General features: G+C 49.5%; 2 protein-coding genes across 3 annotated transcripts in view; one reads left to right on the forward strand and one right to left on the reverse strand.

Annotated features, from left to right (window-relative positions):
- Positions 1-11779, reverse strand: part of CFDP1 (chromatin remodeling protein CFDP1) — a 65916-nt gene extending 54137 nt beyond the window's left edge. The window contains exons 1-4 of the mRNA XM_086469220.1: positions 11725-11779; positions 11545-11650; positions 10701-10929; positions 8781-8899 (exon numbers count right to left, since the gene is read on the reverse strand). Coding sequence (XP_086325346.1) covers positions 8781-8899; positions 10701-10929; positions 11545-11650; positions 11725-11779 — 509 coding nt within the window. The remainder of the gene's footprint in view (positions 1-8780; positions 8900-10700; positions 10930-11544; positions 11651-11724) is intronic.
- A 458-nt stretch (positions 11780-12237) lies between these two features.
- Positions 12238-16512, forward strand: TMEM170A (transmembrane protein 170A). Of its 2 annotated transcripts, XM_086469022.1 has the most exons (4): positions 12238-12361; positions 12448-12623; positions 12828-12843; positions 13232-16512. In XM_086469022.1, exons 1-4 carry the CDS (start codon positions 12238-12240, stop codon positions 13360-13362), a joined length of 447 nt encoding a protein of 148 aa, XP_086325148.1. In that variant the 3' UTR covers positions 13363-16512. The 2 variants fall into 2 exon arrangements, with proteins under 2 accessions (XP_086325148.1, XP_086325147.1); XM_086469021.1 differs by lacking the exon at positions 12828-12843 and having other exon boundaries at positions 12448-12618.
- The last annotated feature ends 369 nt before the right edge of the window (positions 16513-16881 follow it).

Below are 16881 nucleotides of genomic sequence, written 5' to 3' on the forward strand. Positions count from 1 at the left end.
GGCAGGCTGCTGCCTACACTCCATTAGGCCAAGATCAGCCTTTTGGTCCTTGTTTGTAGAACTTTTTTAGACTGCTACCTCTACACAGCAGTCATATTGATATTCTGTGTAATTCTGGGTGGTTTGAGTTGTCTTATGGTACCAAGGCACTGTCCCCAGGCTCCTACTGCTCAGATTAAGATTCTGGAAAAAACTTAAAAGCCCAGGTTTTTGCACTGTGCAAGCCTCATCGAGGAAGTGGTATGTCACTGCAAAGTGGCTAGAATAGCCACTAGTTCTCTAGAACCCCTTAGCCAAGGGGGACTGAGGATAAACCCTACAAACATCTGGCATCACCAGTCATCAACATGAAACAAAAGTCCTCAGAGAGGCTGGACTTCGGAGTGGCTTTTCAAGGGGCTACTGAAATTCTCTTGTCTTACTTTTCCTAACACTTCCTTGCTACTGTAGTCAAAGCCTTTGCAAAAAGCACACCAGATTAGTGAGTGGTTTCTTCCTCTGCCCCTATTAGTTCAGTTGTCTTCCATACCTAATCTGACAACACCAGTCTACTTCATCTGGTGGAAGCTTTGTATCATCACTTGCTATCCACCTGGAAAAAAGGCAGGGCTTTCCAAATATAAGACTTCAGGACACAGATTCCAGTAATGCTCACCTGCCTTCTCACTCATATGTATAAGCAAGCAACACAGCAAAGGCTTTGCAAGAAAAAAAAGCACATATGGAACATGTCACACACCTATCAGTCTTGATTTGACATGCACCACACTGCCTACAACATCAGTAAGCACACCCAAACTACTGATGTTTCTCCTGAGCTCAAAAGCAACTGTCCTTCACTCAGCATTGTGCCAAAAATCCCATGAGCACAAAACAAATGACCAAGATTCACACCCAGCAAGAAGTGTGAGCGTGTTGCCTGCCAACCCCTTGCTATTATTTTTTGAGTTTCCTGAAAAGCATCACAAGGTAGGGAGAGAGTTAACGGTATTACATGTTCTCTCAGTGTTAATTAGCCTAACACATCTGACTGAGCCACACTGAGACCACAGAGCAAGAACACAGATGGACTATTACACATTTTTAAAATTCTTTCTGGGCCAGCTCTAAATCTTGAGGCTTGTGGAAGTAAATTCCCTGCTCTTTTTCCCCCTTCCCCTTGAAATACATTAACTCTATCAGACTCAGTATTCTCCCCACTCCTGCTCAATGCTTGCCAGGAAGAAGCAGAAGCAGCAGCCGCTGCTCAGACAGCTACCTTAACTGTCTTCAAAACAAAGCAATAAAATAGGTGGTATTCTCCCAAACTCCTTGTCTTACATCCCCTTTGTTTCCCAACTTCATCACATTTGGTCAGTCTCGCTTGTCATGTAAGGAGCAGAGAGGACATCTCAGCCACTGAGAAGGAAATCAGAGGCTGAACAAGGACTTTGGAGAGCTCAGGCTGTTCTCAGATGTCTGATCTGCTTCTCCTGCAGCCATTTCCAGCTGCTGGCTCCTGAAAAGGGTCGGGGTCAAGGGGCTGAAGCTCTGGAAGAGGACAGCAGATCTGGGGTTAGAAACAGTCTACAGTCTAGGACACGGGTGTCTATTCAACAAGCATACAGACAAGCCAAGATTGAAAACTCAGTATTTCAGTAACGAGAGGCAGCATCAAGAAATCCCCAAGAAGTAGCACTGTACAAATGCAGAGAACTGAATTATAGCCTCAGCTTTGCTGGACACGGGTCAGCTCCTCACCACAAAGGAATAAACGAGTCCTTAGTCAGCTCCACACAGCTCTCCCAAGTAGCTCACCAAGATGAAAATCCAGCACCACACCTAACACCATAGGCTAGGCTCAGATCTCACCACCCCACTCAACCAGGCCCAAGTTAAAGTATATATTTACCTCGATGACTTCATAGGACAGCAAAAAAAAAAAAAACAACTTTGGCCATGGCCCGTTCCACACAATTCCCATTGTCAACAGCATTCTTGTACAAAGGAGATCTGCACTCTTGGCCGACAAAGGGCTTTTACTGTCCCAGGCAAGTTTCCGGACAAGAACCTGCTCTCAGCCACCTTACTTCACCTTTGCTTCTCCTGCTCAAAAGGCCATGAATTTCACCACAAAAACCCACTGATCCAACTTAAGGTCCTTAAGTTCCAACTTAAGAACAATCTCCTTTGAATAATCTTTTTTTATTGAATCCTTAAGGCAGGATGAAAACCTGTGAGGCAGCAACACAGAATAAGTAATGATTTTTTTTTTCCAGGAACGTCCTAGATGATAACCATTTACAAACAGTAACAGATGAAAATCAGGTTCTCTTTCACCCCACACTTCAACTGTGGCAAATGGAATATCAACCTCAGCCAGTATAAACCCCAATAACTACTACAATGATTTAAGCTACAACTACTCGGTTATCAATCAGATGCTTTACGCACCTCTTTAAAGCTTTGTATTTTCCTTTTAAACAGCCCCACTGTGAGCCATCATCTTCCCTAACTCAGAATCCAAGCTGCCTCCCAACTCTGCTCAGCACACACAGCCAACACAACTTGTTTCTTTGCAGCACGGTGGACACTCAAATAAAAGCAGCCATATTGTGGGAGACCAGAGGGTATTCCAAGTCACAAATCTGGTCTCCTACAAGAGTCAACAGCAGGAAGCCCTTATCCAGAGGTGAGTTCACGTCTCACATGTAAGCCCAGACAAATTTTTCTGACGTGAGTTTGCTCAGTTCCTTCTACGAGACTGTATGAACTTTTAAGTATTCATTATATCCGGCAGCAAGTCCCACACTCAGCATGACACCACTTATTGCCCAGTATGTTTGGCACCTGGCCCTTCCTAGCTTTATTTGGTACACACAAGGCACGAATGAAGCTTGGATCGCTGAGTATCCTGAGCCATGTGATCCAGGAGCCCTGGTGAATTAGTGGATGCCATCAACTCCAGTATGCCTCAGTTTCCATATTTCCAAATGGGGACAATGCTTCTTTAAAAAGTGCTTTGAGAGGCATGGACAGAAAGTTCTGTAGGACAGCTAAGGATTTTCCCTCTTTACACCTGTAAAGCCTTCAAGGACTTCAAACACATCAGAAAGCTTTCTCCTCCTTTGTACATACCTCTGGACTAAATGCCTTATTAAACCCCACCTAAAAGCAATCTAAAAAAGCAAACAATATCCATGGAATTGGGTCAACTGTCCCTTGGAACAAGAGAAAAAGACCACCATAGGTCAGGTGATTTCCGCAGCTATGAATTTAAGCCGAGAGCTCTCCCAGCGAGAGCGCTGCACAGGGCTTGCTGCCCCACCAAACATGGGCATTCCAGCACAGAGTTTCAAAGCAACAGTAAGCTTCAATCAGGCAAGCACTGAAGAATACTTTCAGAAGCAGCCTGAATTAATTGGGAAACAGGCACTTAAGCAGCAGATAGATTACTGAGCTCAACCTGAAAAGATGAGCTTCAGTCAAACTCAGCAAAATCTCACCCATCTGCTCAGCCTTCAAATATGAAAGTAACCAAGGAGTTCACTGGACAAGCATTTACCCACAGTAAACCCCCAGCTCCCTGGCTGTAACTGCTTCAGGTTCAGGGCCCCGTGGTCTGGCAATTTCTAACACAGCAGTAAGAATGATGTCTTCAGCACTTAGCTGCTCGGCAGGAGGAAGACACACAGCATGCAAGAAAGCCCTGGCTGGATCTTTGCACTCACAGCATCTAGACAGCAGAAGAGAGCTCAAGCTGCAGACACAGAGAGGAGATCTTGAAACCTCTTCCTGAAACATTTGTACATAGATCCAGGCCCAGCGTGCATGACAATTCTGGCCCCAGATGTGGCAAGAAGCCAAGAAGTACTCACATCACAGAAACACCTGCCAGATACGTGCGAGTGCTGCAAGAAATAGGTTCAGAGTGTGCAAGCACAGTGAAGAAGCTCTAGAAAAAAAGCTCAAGGGTTAATGCAAAATCTAATCTGCAAGTCCTCCAGGGGTCAGGAACAATCGCCTCTGAGAAGTTAAGCTATTTGCCACCTACCAGCAGTGAGGACTGGGCAGGAAGGGACCACAGTGCAGAGGTCTGAGGTCATCACCCAGCCTGCTGGGAGTTTTTCTGGATCCCAAAAACTGGCACTCCTGGGTAAGACAGCCTGGTGGGTAAGGGAGCTGCGACAGGAATGCATTGCCAGATTTCAGGAAAATAGCAGGGCTCTCCCCAGTGACAGAGGGAGAGTGGAGCCCTACTATGGCTTGGCTTTGACTTGGTTGCTTTGCTCACACACACGGGGAAGTGGCCGAGGGTCACCAAAGCAGCACAAGCCAGTTTTGCCAGCACGACACAACACTATCAGTACAGCACTGCAACCCAGCAGTACCATGAAAGCATTCCCATCAGAAGAACAAACTGAGTGTGTAAAGCTTGGGATTTAAACCACACGAACAAAGCACATGTGCACAGAAACATGAAGCTTCTAGTTTTGAGTCCTTTACTTGGAATTTGCAATGTATGAACAAAGCAGGGTGGCGAGCGCAGGCTTCCCATTCCTGAATCAGCACCCAAGCCAGACACCACTACTCATCTCAACTTGGTTTGGCCTCCCACAAGCCAGATGAAGGTACGCAGAAGATGTCTCAAACTAAACCTACTCCTGCTAGCGTTCAATGACCTGACTTTGCTCTTCCTTCACAAGTTGTTAGGCTGACTGTGACTGACACCACAGGGCCGGGCCAGCTCCATGTATGGGAGCTGCATTCTGCTGCAGTCCGGGATGGACATAGAGTTCACTTTCATGGAAGGAGCACAGAACCACCATTTTGATACACTGAGCACCACAGCGGTTTACAGAATCATAGAATCACAGAATGTTTTGTGGAAGGGACCTCTAGAGGCCATGTAGTCCAACCCCCCTACAATAAGCAGGGACATCTCTAACTGGGTCAGGTTGCTCAGAGCCCCATCAAGCCTGACCTTGAATGTCTCCAGGGATGGGGCTTCCACTACCTCTCTGGGCAACCTGTTCCAGTGATCTACCACTCTCATACTAAAGAACTTTTTCCTAATGTCCAACTTAAATCTACCCTTTTCTAGAATAAAACCATTACCCCTTGTCCTATCACTACAAACCCCTGTGAATAGTTCTTCCCCTGCCTTCTTATAGGACCCTTTCAGGTACTGGAAGGTTACTTCAAGGTCCCCCCCAAAACCTTCTCTTCTCCAGGCCGAACAACCCCAACCCTCTCAGCCTGTCCTCACAGGAGAGGTGGTCCAGCCCTCTGATCACCTTCATGGCCTCCTCTGGACATGCTCCAACAGGTCCATGTCCTTATTGTGCCACGGGCTCCAGAGCTGGACGCAGTACTCCAGGCGAAGTCTCACCAGGGCAGAGTAGTTTGGAGTGTCAAAGAGAAAACCAGCCTCGTCATACAGCAATTACATTTTGCAACAGACAAACCCTGGCACAAGGGATGAGGTTCCCTATTAATGCAACCACATATCCTCCATCGTGAGGCAAATTCATAAACCAGAGGCTTTAAGTAGCTTCAATCTCCTCTGCCAGTGAGAAATGACTTGAACTTCCATTTAGATGCTGAACTACCTTCGCAAATTGCTCCCACTGCCCACAATTACAACCACTTGGGTGACGGTCACCTGCTGCTCCTAATCTATCTAACACCAGGGAGGAATGAATAGCAGACAGAAAAGTCACAACTGGAAAACACAGAAATCAGTTAAAGATTGTTTCTAGTTCCAGGATTCAACAGCTTTAGTTTTACAAGGTAATACTAAATCATGTATTATATAAAATTAAATGCCACTAAATGTAATTCTTTATTTGGTAATTTGTAATACTCTGAACCTAAAGTTCAACCTTAGCAACTGATACAAGCACAGACTACTCAAAATGGACATTAAGTGCAACAATAACCAACAGGGGAGTTGACAGCTTAACGAGGAAGGTCTTTCACTATTGTAGTACAGCGCTGTAGCTGGAGATTTCTTTCGAGACTTCTGCTACTCCAATCACGCAAGAGAGATTATAACATCTTCTTACAGGAGAAAATAAATTGTTCTGCAACACGAGATCAGGGCTAAATGATCTTCTGTTAAGAGCTTCAGTGAGCAGACTATCAAAATTTGTGTCCTGAATCTATCAGTGCTTAAATACTGATCTAAATTCTTCTCAAGCTTTCAAAACAGCAGCACTCAAAAGTAGCCTCCAACCATTTAGAAAGGAAAGCAACAGAGACAGCACTCTCATTTCAGTTCTTTCAGTCCAGAAATGCACACACACTCCTACCAACTACCGTGTGTTGTCCTTTGTAACCAACAATTTGCCAGCTGCTTCCCCAGGCAAGGAAGTTAGTGTTTGGTATTCAGAGCATTTGCAGATGTTAGGGCTGCGCAAAGACAACCTCCTGCTATTCCAAAGAAAAAGCAGCCCTCTGGCCCACACCTACTGCCGTTACAGGAAAGTACCAGTAGCTGTAAGCAGTGATAACTCCTAATATCCTACCCACAGCTAACAGCGTAACGCATTTAGAGATGCAAGATGTAGCAAACAACCCAAAAGCTTCAGCTTTGAACATCACAAAAATCAAGGGGGCAAAAAACATTGAAGGATTTTTCTGTTATCGAAGAGCTAAATAAAGTAGCATGTGGCAACTCCAGCACCGGCCGAACACAGCTCTCCAGATCTCACTGCATTCTGTTGCTGGCCCTGTAACCCGCTGATACAATGCCTGCTGCAAATAAAAAATACGTGAGCCTTGGGGGTTTGCAGGATTACAGTTTCATTATCACGCAGGCTCCAGCTTTTGCCCATTTGATCAAAAATGAGTAGAAGGTTGTATCGAGTCCTTCACAGACCCCTAAAGTCAGTACTGAGCAGCACAAAGGACATTAGAAAAGCAACTGACACAGAAAAATATGCCTTTACCTAACTTAGCTATAGTTATTAAAAAACTACAGAGAAGATACTGATGTCAAAAAGCACAAAATCAGTGTCTTAGGAGCCCTGGACAAGTTCTACTCACATAAGGCAAGACACTTTTTGATGGACAGAGAAAGCTTCCCCGACCGCTCCAACTAATATTATCAATAAAAGCAAGAGCAGCACTGGTAAAGCTAATCTGTAACCACCACGCAAAATCTAAAATGCCAGAATCAGACCAACACCTGAGTGATTCTCTGCTTAAATCATAATTATCTGGGGCTTCTTTTCATAGAGACAGAATCTTCAAGGCAGACGTTTTTACTCGCTCCTTACTTTAAAGGGTCCTATACTTCACCAAAAATTGCGCACACAAAAAAAATTCCTTTTCACAAGTGGAAGACTCATGTTCTGAAGTAAGCCTACAAGTTTCCCTGTAAATCAACCCCCCTCCTTTAAGTGACACACTTCTATGCTCGTGTTAGGAAATGACACTCACCTACAACACACAACATCCAGACTTCAAATAAGATTGCACGCGAATTTCATGCAACCCCAAAGCACCAGGAACGCAGTTCTGCCACCTGATGTCAGAACCCTACAAGGCTTTTGTATGACAGCCCTGCGATCCTGTAAGCTTCAGCTATTCTCACCTGGTAGGACATTGCATTTAAACCAGGAAAAAAAAAAACACAGGAAAATCAGGGACAAACTACCTGGTGGCCGAGATGAAGAGTGTGCATCAGAAAAGAAAATCTGTAGCAGAATTACAGACAGAATTTATCTGGGCACAGGAAAGACTTAGACTTTCCCTTGCAGAAAAGGTATGACTGACACTTTCTCTCAGAAAAGCTGCAGTGGTACAGTTCTTTGCCATTTCTCCAGTCAATGAAGGGTATTCCTACAGCCCGGCAAAGGCAGGGAAATAGGGAAGTCGCTACTACGGCCCATGGCTCTTCTCAGAGTTTTCAAGCAGCCCAGGCAGCAGTGCTGACGTGAAAAGCAAGAGCAGCGGAAGCCCCTACTCTCTGCTTCCTCCTCCAGCTTGAGGCAGCGAGGGTGTTATTGCCGGGAACTGCTGCCCTCTGCTGTCGCACGAAATAGAGGCGAAATTCTCAGCTGACAAAACCAGGTTTACAGCTGCAGATGAACAAAACCAAAATACACCGTGGCAATAGCCACGAGGTCACAGGGCATTCAGATTTCAGCTGGGTCCACCCAGGCCCCTCAGTTCTGGGCTTTAGCATTTATAAAACACCTGCTCCCTCTTGCAGCATATCCGGAGAGGCATCTTGCAAGCCAAACTCAGCCTGAACAATGATTTTTACCCAGCCCATCACCTTTGTTGCAGCTGTTTCAGGAGTAAAAGCACTCAACAAAACACCTCTTAGTGTCTGCAGCAGACTGTGAACACCACCAGGGAAAGTGCCAGCAGACATCCTGCCCCCAGCACAGGGCTCGGACTAGACTGAAGGAATAAAATGCATTACTGCCACCCCTGTGGGGCATACATGGTTCTCTCCTGGTCTCAGCCTTCGCAGTGGCAGTGCCACTGGCAAGCTTTGCCAACCATTTTGAACGCTGCCTGGGTGGGGAAGCCTGAGTGAATTTACAGGTGTGTTTAAAGTTGAGCAAAGACTGTGGCTGAGGTCTGCATATAAGGATACTCTGCAGCCTTCAGGCAGAAAAATCTTGGCCTTGTTTTCCCTGAGGTCTCTATGTGCTCATAATAAAAAGAAGGGTAAAGGAAAAAGAGGCAGATACACCATGCTTCACAGCACATCTCCAGCCTTCCAGCAGAAAAGCAGCACCAAGTTTGCTCTGAGCCAACCTTTGACATATCTGCCAGCTTACCTGACCTCCTCACCAGCGAAATCGAACACTTTGGTGATTGTCACTTTTCCTGAATCTTTTGGCTTCTCAGACTCTTTTGGCTTCTCCTGAAGCTTCTGCCCACCCTTCTCTTCTTCAGCCTGTGAAACACACAAAGGAGGAAGCAAAACAATGCATTTGGGGAGCGAAGCCAAATTATCACTCCAAGGGGCTGAGAACCCAACACAGACCTCAGGTAGCACTGCAGTTTAAGATGGCTGGTCAAAGCATATCACCCACAGACAAGAAAAGGAAACAAACTCCCCACTCTGGTTCCAGGCTCTCAGTGGGGCTCAAAGATCAAAACAGACCCAAAATGAGAAGTGAAACTGTAATTAAATGTAGGAAGGAGCAAGAATACGCTGCTGTGGTTCAAGCAAAAGCCCGAAGACTCACTTCTCCCAAACGAAGCACCACCAGGCAGTAAAGTTGCCAGGGTGGATTACAGAAATACGTTGTTTTTTACTCAAGAATACAGAAGAGCACAACCATCAGCAGGAAAGGCAAGGCTCACCTTCACAGAGTGCCCTGAAGATTTTAAGCTATTTGTCAATAACAGCTGTAATTTGAGAGGGAAATACCTTTATTAAGCAATTTGTCTTAACGCCCCTTAATTTACTCAAGTCACAACTACAGCTTTTAACAGCATACATAAAAAAGCTCATACCCTATAAATAACCAAAACAAAACCCAAAATTCTTGCTCTAAATCAACCACACACTGCAGACAACTTCAAGCACAAATTAAGAAGTTTACAAAGAGAACAGAGGAACAGAATCTTTCCATAAATTACTCCAGGCTACAGAGGAACTTCAAAGACCACTCATGGTTTAGCAATCTGCCCATAAAAGTACAATTGTTCAGAAGAGAACTTTTCCCTTCTCCTTCTCTCTAATTCTACCTGTAAGCATCTCAGCCAGGAACAACTGAGGTGGAAAGAAGCAGGAGAGTTCAGATAAAAGGACTCTTCTGAAAGCAGCAAGCAAAGATTACACAACTACACTTGCTCTGCAACCTTCCAACAGTTGTAGAAAGGAGCTTCACACAGCGAGAACTGTACTCGCCAGGCAGCACTGAGTCAAGAGCCCAGATTTTTGTTACCAAATACTTTGTCTGACCACCCAAAAAAAAAAAAAAAAAAAAAGACAGTTCTAGGAACAGAGGGTCAGCTTTGGTACCTTCTTCTTCCCCTCTACCACCTGCAGTGTGAAAGGCTTTACAAGGTAAATACATGCATTTGGGTTTTTTTAAGAACAAAATCCTTTTAAATAGCTGATTACACACAGAATTCTCTCTACAGAAAACCTCCACAGACAGTGAGAGCATGTTAATGGAGCTTACAAAGGAAACTAGAGAAAGCTGAATTAATTCTTGTTACAAATGTCCATCCCAACATGCAGAAAGCTTCCAGAACCCCTCCCTGTACAAGGACGAAGGGCAAGGCACAGAGATGTCAGCACAGGTCTCTTCTGCTTCCCCACTCACACAATCTCCTTTTTTTCTTTTTTTTTTTTGAGCACCACGAAAGGCACAAGCCTCGGAGGAGAGCTGTGCCCACAAGCACAACTTGGACTGAACCCCACCATATTGCTCCTACGTCACAAGGAGAATCCAGGACCAGAAAGAGAAGCCAACGGGGCTCTGTGGGACATTCTGAGATGCTGACAAGCAGCTCCAAAAGCAGCACCGCCAGATCCCAGAACCCCCCAGTTGGAAGGAAACCAGCAGCTTACAGTTTGCCCCACGATGGGGCTCCAGGCTTACAAAGCAGATGGGGCAGGGGTAAACCCAGCCTCTTCCCAGCTCTGACTGACATCTGGTCCCAGCTAGAACCAACACTGTGTGCTCTAAAGCTTCGGGCCCTTCCCACACCCCCTGGGTGAAGGCCCAGGCCCCCATTACCTTCTTTGCTTGAGTCACTTGTGTGGCAGCCACCGCTTTGGGTTTCTGTCCCACATCACTAAGGAAACTGGCCCAGAGAGCATCCTCTTTCTTTTTTTCTTCTTCTTCTCTGTTTCTTTCCACCAGCTCTACATTATCCACTTCCTCTTCCTCCTCCTCTTCATTCTGTTGGGCCTTTTCTTCCTCTTTCTCATCTGGTTCTAGCAAGAGACCTCCTTTCTTCCTCTTCCTGGAAGCAGATGCCAGAATAAAAATTATACTGAAGCGCTGCAACACTCCTCCAGAGCTGAATCATAAGCATGGCTGAAGCAACATGGAAATTCATATTCTGGATAAGACATTCTACCTGAAAGGTTTCCTCTAATCTTGGGGGTGAAGCTATTTCATTAAAAGATGACGTTATCCAGAAAACACAGCAAGCCTGAAGCTGGCAGTCCCCCTGAAGTGGACCGGCACATGTGTGCCTGGAGCTGTAAGTATGTAACGGACTCTAGGACACTGCGGGAACCAGGAGGGGAGAAGAACTTGGGCTGGATAGGAACCACCCTTAAATAAACTGTATATATGGGGGTTTTCTCCCTCCGAAAAATGCTTTATACTTGAAAAGGCTTATTAAAAGGGAAACAACAAGCTCCCGGGGCGGGTTTTCAGGCACGGTGTCTGAAGAGAGCCTGAGGATCGCTGCCGGTCGTTAAACCGGAACGAAGAAAAGCAATTCTCGTTTCTCAGCCCCTCAGCGCTGCGCCTGGAGGAACGGCTACCGGCGGAAGCGGCTCCCAGCCGGGCCGGGCCGGGCTAACGCGGATTCTCCCACCCGGGCCGGTGGCTCCGCCCACGGCCGTACCTGCTGGCGGGGCGGCGGGGGCTCCTCCTGCCGCGGGGCGGCCGCGGGCTGTCCGCCGCCTCCTCCCGTACCAGCTCGCTCACGTCGTCCTCGCTGTACTCCGCACCTGCAAGCACAGCTGGTGAGCGCCAGGACTGCCGGGACCGCCACCCCGCGCCCCCCCACCCCGCCACCACTCACCTGAGGGCACGTAGTCCTCGTCCTCGGCCGAAGAGTACTCCTCCGAGCCCGACATGCTCCCGGCCCCGCCGCCGCCTCACGCCCGCCGCCGCTGCCTCCTCCTCCTCACGCGCGCCCGCTGCCGCCGCCTAGAGCGTCGCCGCCGGCCCCGGGCGCCCCCTGGCGGGGTGGGCGATGGCTGCGCCTCCGAGGCGGCGCCGAGCACGAGGAGCAGAGAGGAGAGATCAGCCAGCCGGCTAGAGCGCCCTGCCAGCCCCGACCAATGGCACCGCCCTGCGTGCCGAGGGGGGCTTCCGTCTCGAGGGGGCTCCCGGCACTCTTTGCGGCCGACAGCCGTTCCCATGGCAGCGCGGGGCTGGGGACGGGGCCCGGCTGCCCGGACCTTCCCTGGCGGTGGGCGGTTGGCGGAGAGGCCTGCCTGTCACCGCTCCACGCTTTCCATTGGCTGGGGCGGGCGGAAGGAGGCAGGCGGAAGGGGAGCCGGCGGATGGCGGCGGCGGGGCCGGTGAGGGAATGGAGGGCGGCGAGGTGGGCGGCAGCGGCGGGGGGCTCCTGCAGCAGATCCTCAGCCTCCGCCTAGTGCCCCGCGTCGGCAACGGCACCACCACCTACTCCAGCCCGCTCTCCACCTTCCCAGGTACCCTCTCCGCTGCGGGGCCCTCCCGCCGCCTCCGCTGGCGGCCTGCGGGCCCCGGGCCCGCCTCACGGCCCTTCTCTCCACAGAGATGTGGTATGGCGTCTTCCTGTGGGCCCTCGTCTCCTCCCTCTCCTTCCACGTCCCGGCCGCTTTGCTAGCGCTCTTCACGCTCAGGCATCACAAGTACGGCAGGTTCATGTCCGTGAGCCTCCTGCTGATGGGCATCGTGGGACCCATTACCGCCGGCATCCTGACAAGTACGGTAGATGCTCGAAAATATGCCCCAGCTGGCTCTGCAGCCGTCAGAGCCTGCCCTCAGGAGCACGTCGAACCGCGGCATTTCCCGGGGTAGAGAGGAGATTAAAGTTTTGGCTACATTCCCCTCCTTGCCCCATGTTTGAAAGAGCTGGACCATCCCAACTGGTGTCTTTGCCAGGGGGACCAAACGTGCCCGTCAGGTGCAGAGCCAGGTGGGCTTTCAGGTTTCTGAGCACTCGGAGAAAAAACACTTACAGGTTTGGTGTCTGTGCACGAAACTGGGTAATATTTGCAGCTTGTGGGCTGTGGTGTAGAGGATCTTGTGACGAGAGCACATCCAGAATCACCCCAACCTCTGCACCTTCTGGAGGCCTCAGCAGAGCTTCACCACCAGGGTACCCGTTGCCACCAGCATGCGTTGGTTACTGGCTGAGGTCTGTCATGTAAACCCAGTCTGGCAGTTCTGCCAGCCGGCATGCAGGTGTTCAGGGCCCTTTCCCACAGACCCCTCCGTGTTCTCTGCCCCAGTCTCAGTCCTCCGAGACTTCCTCCTGTGGTATAGCAGTGTGTGCTGTCGCGCATTCACGTGTCGGCCTTTTTCCCTCTCCACAGGTGCTGCCATTGCTGGAGTTTACAGAGCTGCAGGGAAAAAAATGATTCCCTTTGAAGCCCTCATTTTAGGAGTGGGCCAGACGTTCTGCGTGGTGGTGGTTTCGTTTCTACGGATTTTAGCCACTCTCTAGCTCTTCCTCAGGCATTAGAGCTCACAAACTGGAGGAAGAGCAAAGTAACTGCTGCCTGTGCCACCTTTGGAACAAATCACGAGGGAGGACAACTCAAGGCGTGTGCATCTTCCACTGGTTAAAGGATATGTGAAAGCCTGCTCCTGCCTCCAGCGTGGCTTCAAATTAAGCTAAAAATTGTGATTTTTGTTACTTTTTGGTAACATTAAGTGCCAAGTGAAACCTTATTTCTCTGGAGGACAAGAAAATGGCTTCCGGAGGAGGAGGACACGTACCTTTTACCAGTGATGAGTTGTAGCAACGGGACACAGCTAAGATGTGACACGGGCTGTTCTGGGGTAGAAACAGTACTACAGAGTGATGTCATGTCTTCGGAGCTCGCTTGATGATTTGACCTCTTGCTACTTTGTTTGCAGTGAACCTGAAGCTCTTTTAATGTGAATTTTTTAAATAAGAAAATTAATTTGTTTTCTTCCTTGCCCCAACTTCCTAATACCAGATCTTGGTCATAGTGAGTTTGGGAGCAGCAAAAGGAAAAATCATTTTAGAGAGGTTAAAGTACAAATTTGTGGCTGAGAGCCATGACTATGCTGCGGCAGGGGAAATAACCAGTGTAAAAAGGAGGGCTGTTTTGTGAATTTTATTACGGTGAAGCTCTTCTGGCACCATGTACCTTCTGCCTGAGAGGCGAAGCACAGCCGAATGGGCACTACGCTCTGCTGCCCACCCTAGAAATCCCGGGGCGTGCGTGTGAGCGTGCACTGCTGCTTCTCAGGCTCTGAAGGAGACTCATGTTCTTAAACTTCCCCGTTCTCCTTTTCCTTGCTGATCATGTTTACATTGGTGTGGCAGATGGGGGTGTCTTCACTGATACGTGAGCGCCGCAGGACAGCTTGTGTGAAATTCAGCACGTGGCTCCTTCGGTGGCTGTGCTGGTCAGAACTGCACGGCCGGCGCTGGCTTGTTGTGGCTTGGGGCTTCCCGGGCGCGGAGGTGGTGAGCGCACCATGTTTTTGGCACCCCGCCCGCAGCGTGCCAGTGGATGGGATGCTGCGAGGGTCCCGGGAGGAGCCTGGGTGATTGCCATGTCTGTCAGGGAAGAGCCGTGTGAACACAGCCCCAAAGCAACCCTTGCCAGCAGGCAGTATGATCTCTCCTAATGAATTGATTTAGTTTGTTTTGTTTTAAGTGGCTTTTAACTAACTCTTAGATCTGTCCTTTCGCCTGGAGGCTGGGGCTCTCGGGTAGCCAGCTGGGTGCTTTCTGGGGGGCTTGGTGTTCTGGGGGCCCTTGGGGAAGCTGAGGTTGAATCCCAAGGGTGTGGCTGGGTGGTGCAGCCAGCTCGGTAGCTGCGCTGTGCTCCTTGGTTGCATGTCACCAGCGGATGTTCGTGGGGGCTGCCGAGGGAAGGTGCCGTCTGCGTCTGGCCTTGCAGGACATGCTTCCCATCTGTGGTTTCACTGAACTCCTTTGGTTTCCAAACCAGCTCACCTTTTGTACCTGCAGCATGTTGTAAGGCCAGTTGTTTCCCATGAACCCTATGTCCTCTGTGTTGAAACAACCCTCAACAGGGCCCTGCGTTTGTCACGGAGAAGAATTTCTCTCTATGTACTGACTTCTCCAGAGTGGTCTGTGGGGAGAGGCATTCTTCAGGAGCTGCTGGCTGAGGTTTATTTAAATTTTAGCCCATGTTAATTCAGGGAATAAAACTGTGCGTCTTAGGGAAGACTTTATTGTGAACACTTCTCCTTAGGTGGGTGAGATCCAAGCGGTATAACGTGTACTGAACCCTGGGTCTTCGGAGTGCCCCGTGTGCTGTGCTGCTTGTAGAGAGCCTGTCTTCCTACCGCCGCGCCCCCCAGGGGAAGGCTGGGCCTCTCCTTCCCTCTCCACTTCTGCCCCTAGTGAAAAAGCAGGATCGGTGATCTCTCTAGATGTCTTTCCCCCTTCCCACTTCTTATTTCAGATGGCTGCATACCCAGTGCATGTCCAGAGGGCCTGCTTTAATTCCCGTGGGTTATCCTGTGTTTTCCTGGATGGATTAAAAGTCTCTTCTGGGACTTAGACTGGTCAGGTCTGGCCTTATCTTTCAGGTGACACTAGAAACCGGAGTCCTGGGCACCCGCTGCGCTCCCCCTTCCCCCTGCCCCAGTGCCTGGCTTACCTCGGTGACAAGGACTAAGCTGATTGCAACTGGGAAAGCACTTTATCAGTGTGCCGCAGCACGGGGATGGTTCCTCTGCAGTAATGGTGCTGAGGCACGCAGGACACAAATCCGGGCTGTTAAGAACTCAGAACAAATGAAAAAAATTGCTCAATAAAATCACTTGGTGCTGGGCAAATGGCAAACCTCCTGTTTTCTACCCATCGTGATCTCCCAAAGTCCATTTTTGAGGCCAGGGGGGCTGCTGTAGTTGGCAGCTTGGCCACTGTTCGGAAGTTGAGTGGTTCGTGCCTCTCTGTGCCCAGGTGCCCTGATATTTTCAGAGAATTCTTGCATAAAAGATGAATGATCAGCTGCTGACTTGTCTTGAGAGGTATTGGCGCTAGGCGCAAGTCCTTCATGTCACCTCTGTACTTGCAGAGCAGCCTCCGCTCCCCTGGCTGCCTCCCTGCCCTCCTCTCCGGTAAAACCAGATCCAGATGGGAAGGAGGAGTAGTTTTGAGTCGACGCACTACATCGGTCGCTGCCAGCAGTTTCCTCCCCTCTCGCCACATCGGTTTCATCTTCCCTTAGTGATCCTTGTCCCGAGCGAGGTGAGCAGAGGGATCCCTTCAGTTTTCAGCTGGCGGCGGTAGACTTTGCTCAATCATCTTGCCAAAAGCTGTAAAAAGCTTGCAAAAATGTCAACATGAAGGTGTCCCAGGCTTGGCAGTGCGGTGAACTCCCAGCCAGGAGCGTCGGTCAAGGAAACACCTTGGAGGGAAACCGCCTGCCCTGGAGAAACGGCGCTGCTGGAGCAGAGACTGGTGGCCCTGCTTTCTGTGCGCACACACCCCCTGCGCTGGGCTGGTGACGCCCGGCTTCCTGTTGCTAATGGCTGCGGCTGTCGTGAACAAATCTTTGTATGATAGAAAATTCGGTAAATTTTATTTTTCTACTGACACTTTTAATCCTGGTGGTGATGATCAGTAAATTCTGTAACGATCGAGGTGAACGGAGTTGTGTGTTTCTCCTGCAGGGCGAAAGGGGGCCTGGGGTGTGCTTTTGGAATTGAGCCTTGCTCCTGCCCTGCCCTGGGCAGCCTGTGCCAGGAAATGTCCTGGTTCTGGTGGTTAATTTTGTCTCCATCAGGAGCTGGACCCATGCCTGCAGCCAGGCACCACAGCCCAAGACAACATCTTGCTGCTGCTTGGCTGTCAGGGACTGGCTCGGCTAGTTTTGAGGCTGAGTCCCTGTCCCCACACGGACGTGCAGGGTCCCCGCAGCCCCTGGGCTCAGTGCTGACCTGCTCCCGGCCCCCTGGGGCAGTTCTCCCCCTGGGGCTGTGGCTTTGCCAGGGCTCAGCCCCTGTGCAC

The sequence above is a fragment of the Leptosomus discolor genome, chromosome 8 (genome assembly GCF_034619465.1).
Source record: "Leptosomus discolor isolate bLepDis1 chromosome 8, bLepDis1.hap2, whole genome shotgun sequence".
Taxonomy (NCBI): Eukaryota; Metazoa; Chordata; class Aves; order Leptosomiformes; family Leptosomidae; genus Leptosomus; species Leptosomus discolor.